General features: G+C 40.6%; 1 protein-coding gene across 1 annotated transcript; it reads left to right on the top strand.

The window, feature by feature from the left end:
- The first annotated feature begins 592 nt into the window (after positions 1 to 592).
- On the top strand, positions 593 to 1,330 carry LOC145819200 (uncharacterized). Its single transcript, XM_082913158.1, has one exon. The coding sequence runs from the start codon at positions 593 to 595 to the stop codon at positions 1,328 to 1,330; it is 738 nt and encodes a 245-aa protein (XP_082769284.1).
- The last annotated feature ends 3,627 nt before the right edge of the window (positions 1,331 to 4,957 follow it).

The raw sequence follows: 4,957 nt of genomic DNA, 5'->3' as shown, positions 1-4,957 counted from the left end.
CTTTGAGTGGGGACTCGACTCGAGGATCCGAGACAAGCTGGTTGCAGTGCAGTTACCTACCTATGCACAGGTAGTAGATAGGGTTCTTAACTTAGAAAGAGAAAAAATGGACACTGCACGGACTCAAGGTCAGCAGCCTAGAGCCAACCAGCCAAGAAGTAGAGGACCCTTAAGGAACAACAGGACCCCTGCTGCCTCGGTACCTTATGCCAGGGGGCCACAACAACAGCAATGGTACAATCCTGAACAGTGTGATAGGGAAGGGGCTAAAAGGTGTTATGAATGTGGCCAAGAAGGGCATTTTAGGAACAATTGCCCTCAGAGGTCAGGCTACTATATCAATCAAGGGGAGGCCACTCAACAAAACAAATGCGTACCAACTCAAGGAACGCAAGCTGCGCAAAATTCCCAATCTGGCAGAGGTCAGCTGCCAGCTAAACGGAATGTGGGGCAATCAAGGACTCAACAACTAGGAGATGCCAATGCAAGGAAACCTTGGGTGCCAAACCAGGGTGCCACCGGAAGAGTCTTTGCACTCCAAGAATGAGAAGACAATGGAAATCCTTCAGTGATTTGAGGTATACTTATCCTTATGAACTCTTGTGTACAAGTCTTGTTTGATTCTGGAGCATCACACTCTTTCATATCTGCTTCATGTGTTGCAACTTTGGGATCAAAGCCTGAACAATTAGAAACACCTTTGAGTGTAGCTTCACCGCTAGGAGGTCAAACTCGAGTAGATCTCGTATGCAAGTCATGTGAACTAGGAGTCTCTAGCTTACGTTTAACTTGCGACCTACGAGTCATGGAAATGTTAGACTTTGACGTTATCCTAGGAATGGACTGGTTATCAGCCTATAGAGCCACCATTGATTGCTATCAAAAGACGGTGACTGCATACTCTCAGGACGGAACGCGATTCCAATTTAAGGAGGATAAACAAGATTCCCTATCACTAACATTTGGAAAGTCACAGTGGCATGATCACCTAGCTGGGTGGCTAGCTAGTTTAGTTCTGGAAGACAAAGATTGCATGGAACTAGGGTTACCTCGTGTGGTGTGCGAGTATACTGATGTGTTTCCAGAGGAGTTACCAAGACTACCCCCAAAGCGGGAAATGGACTTTACCATTGAACTACAACCTGGTATATCACCGATCTCAATGGCACCACATCATATGGCACCAGCTAAATTGAGAGAGCTAAAGACACAGTTGCAAGAATTGTTGGACAAGGAATTTATAAGGCCAAGCACATTCCCGTGGGGAGCACCAGCCTTATTTGCTAAAAAGAAAGATAGGACACTTAGGTTGTGCATTGATTACCGATAACTCAATAGAGTCACCATTAAGAATCGGTATCCACTACCTAGAATTGATGACCTTTTCGATCAGCTTAGAGGGGAAAAGTATTTCTCAAGATAGACCTCAAGTCTGGGTATCACCAATTGCGTGTTCGGGAAGAAGATATTCTTAAGACTGCGTTTCGAACCCGTTACGGCCACTATGAATTCGTAGTGATGCCATTCGGCCTAACCAATGCACCAGGCGTGTTCATGAGCTTTATGAACAAAATATTCATGCCTTACTTAGATCAATTTGTGGTAGTTTTCATAGATGATATTTTGGTGTACTCCAAGTCTGAAGGAGATCATGAACAACATTTGAGAATAGTACTTCAAACTTTGAGAGAGAACCAATTGTATGCTAAGGCTAGTAAATGTGAGTTCTGGATAGGGGAAGTAAAGTTTTTGGGTCACGTGGTATCTGAAAAGGGAATATCAGTAGACCCAACTAAAGTAGAAGCAGTGACAGAATGGAAGCAACATAAGAACACATTTGAGATTCGTAGTTTCTTAGGATTGGCCGGTTACTATCGAAGATTCATTCAAGACTTTTCAAAATTGGCCAAACCAATGACACATTTGACTCAAAAAGGGGTAAAGTTTGAATGGAACGAGTCTTGTGAAAATTCATTCCAAGAACTCAAGAAAAGATTGACGAGTTCCCCTATTCTCATAGTGCCAGAACGTGACGTTGGGTACAACGTGTATTATGATGCTTCCAAAGAAGGTCTGGGGTGCGTATTGATGCAGAATGGCAAGGTGGTGGCATATGGATCAAGGCAATTAAAGAACCATGAAAAGAATTATCCCACCCATGACTTGGAGTTAGCAGCTATAGTTCACGCACTCAAAATTTGGAGACACTACCTGTATGGTGAAAAGTTTGAGATATTCACCGATCACAAAAGCTTGAAGTATCTATTCACCCAAAAGGATTTAAACATGCGTCAGAGACATTGGATGGAGTTTCTCGAGGATTATCAATTTACCCTTTCCTATCATCCTGGCAAGGCTAACGTGGTGGCAGATGCCCTAAGTCGCAAGAATAGAGGGATTGTTGCTAGTTTAGCACTTAGAGAATGGAATATGGTTGGAACGCTCAATGAATTTGGGGTACAATTGGGGGTTCAAGATGAAGAGGCTTACCTTGGTGCTCAGATTGCTACATCTAAAATTTCGAGCGAGATATTGGAATCACAAAAGTACGATCAGGAGGTAGCATTCATCAAGGCACAAATGGAATCTAGTGAAGCCATGCATGGTTGGGAAATTCACACCGATGGGAGTTTGAAATATCAAGGTCGAATGTCCGTGCCAAGCGACAACTCACTAAGGGAAAAGGTACTCAAGGAATTCCACCATTCAGTATTCGCAGTACATTCAGGAGGTACTAAGATGTACCAATACTTAAAACGCCAATATTGGTGGGGCAGAATGAAAAGGAATGTAACAAAGTTTGTGTCTCAGTGCCTGACATGTCAACAAGTAAAGGCTGAACATCAAAGACCGGCAGGAGCACTTCAACCCTTACCAATTCCAGAGTGGAAATGGGAACACATAACCATGGATTTTGTGACGGGTTTGCCTCGGTTACCACAGGGACATGACGGCGTGTGGGTGGTGGTAGATCGATTAACTAAGATAACCCGATTCTTACCTGTCGGGTCATCAGATACGTTGGATTCACTCAGTAGATTGTTCATCAAAGAAGTGATCAGATTACACGGAGTGCCGGTTAGCATCGTGTCTGATCGTGATCCTCGATTCACTTCTCAATTTTGGCAGAGCTTGCAGAAGGCAATGGGAACAAACCTATGCTTGAGCACAACATTTCACCCACAAACCAATGGGCAGTCTGAAAGGACGATACAAACCTTGGAGGATATGCTTCGAGCTTGCGTTATGGATTTTAAGGGAAGTTGGGAGAAATACCTACCTCTCGTTGAGTTTGCTTACAACAATAGTTTCCAAGCTAGTATTGGAATGGCACCGTATGAAGCACTTTATGGCGACCTTGTCGGTCACCAGTCTGTTGGACTGAAGTAGAGGAAGTAACCTTGTTAGAACCAGACTTGGTTCAGGAGACCACTGAGAAGATAAAACTGATCAAACAACGGCTAACCACAGCCCAAAGTCGACAAAATAGCTATGCGGATCAAAGGAGACGACCCTTAACATTTGAGGTAGGGGATCATGTTTTTCTCAAAGTTCGACCTCGTCGAGGTGCTACATGATTTGGGAAGAAAGGAAAACTTGCACCTCGGTATGTGGGACCTTTCGAAATTCTGAGCAAAGTAAGAGAAGTGGCGTACCGTTTGGCTTTACCACCTCAACTGGCTAGAGTACATAATGTTTTCCACATCTCTATGCTACGAAAATACGAGCCACACCCTTCTCACATCATCAATTGGGAGGAAATTAATCTTGATGAAGTGTGACATTTGAAGAGAAGCCTGTCAAGATTTTAGATCGTCGCAAGAAGAAATTACGAGGTAAAACCATACCATTGGTTCGAGTTCTTTGGAGACATCGTGGGACGGAAGAGTCAACGTGGGAACGAGAAGATATGATATGTGCCAATTACCCTCAGCTTTTTTAGTCTAAAGGTACGGATTAATTTCGAGGACGATTTTTTTTTTTAGGAAGGTAGATTGTGAAAACCCACATTTAATTATTCTTAAAAGAAAATAAATAAAAAAATAAATTAATTAATTTTATCTACAGTCTATCTGAAATGTATATTAGTGTAAAAGTTAGTTTTAAATTGACCCAATTCAATCACTAACAAAGACATGATTAAGAATAATAATTTTGTGGGTATTCAATATTTGTTGTTTATAAATTATTTTAATTAGGATTCAATATGATAATTATTCTTACTAAATACCTTAGTTAAAAATCTTAGTGTATCAATTTTCAGAAACCCACACAAATACAAAAAAAAAAGAAAAAAAAAAGAGGGGAATCAAACCTTTGCAGATATTCGGTGGAGGCTTTCCACATGTTGGTTTGCATGCTTGTTAGGGAAAAAGAGCTGATTATGCTCTTGGAATTGAGGAAAAGAGAACTTAGAATGAAGAGAAAGAAAGAGAGCGAGAGAGAGAGAGAAAGAGAGATGTGCTTAACAAGTATTGTATATATATATGCATGCAAGCATTCATTGTATATAGACGTGCATGCAAGCATTCGGTGAAAAAAAAGAAGAAGAGAGAAATCTCTGAAACAACCAAACTTAGTAGTAGGAGAGGAAGAAGAGTAGGAGATTAAGGAAGCCAAAATTCTCAATCATTTCGTCACCCTACAACTAAGTAAGAAGACCCTCTCAATCCTCTCAATTTTTTTATATTTGAAATTTTCAGATCATATACATATGATAAATTATCTAAACTTGTAGATAGGATTTTATTTATAATTGTATAAAAATTTTATGATGGTATATTAAATATTGGTAATCTGAAAATCATGATAATATTGTGGAATTTGGACTTGCATGTGTAGTTTATGCCATTAAAAAGATTATTGAAGATGTTATTTGGCCCTTTGAATCTGCCAGAAAGTTGTACGAATTTTTAGACAATTTTATACTCAAAATTTGAAGATGATTTCTCTACAA

Source organism: Camellia sinensis, chromosome 2 (assembly GCF_055761805.1).
Source record: "Camellia sinensis isolate YWXY chromosome 2, ASM5576180v1, whole genome shotgun sequence".
Lineage (NCBI taxonomy): Eukaryota > Viridiplantae > Streptophyta > Magnoliopsida > Ericales > Theaceae > Camellia > Camellia sinensis.
This window is presented reverse-complemented; position numbering and strand designations above follow the sequence as displayed.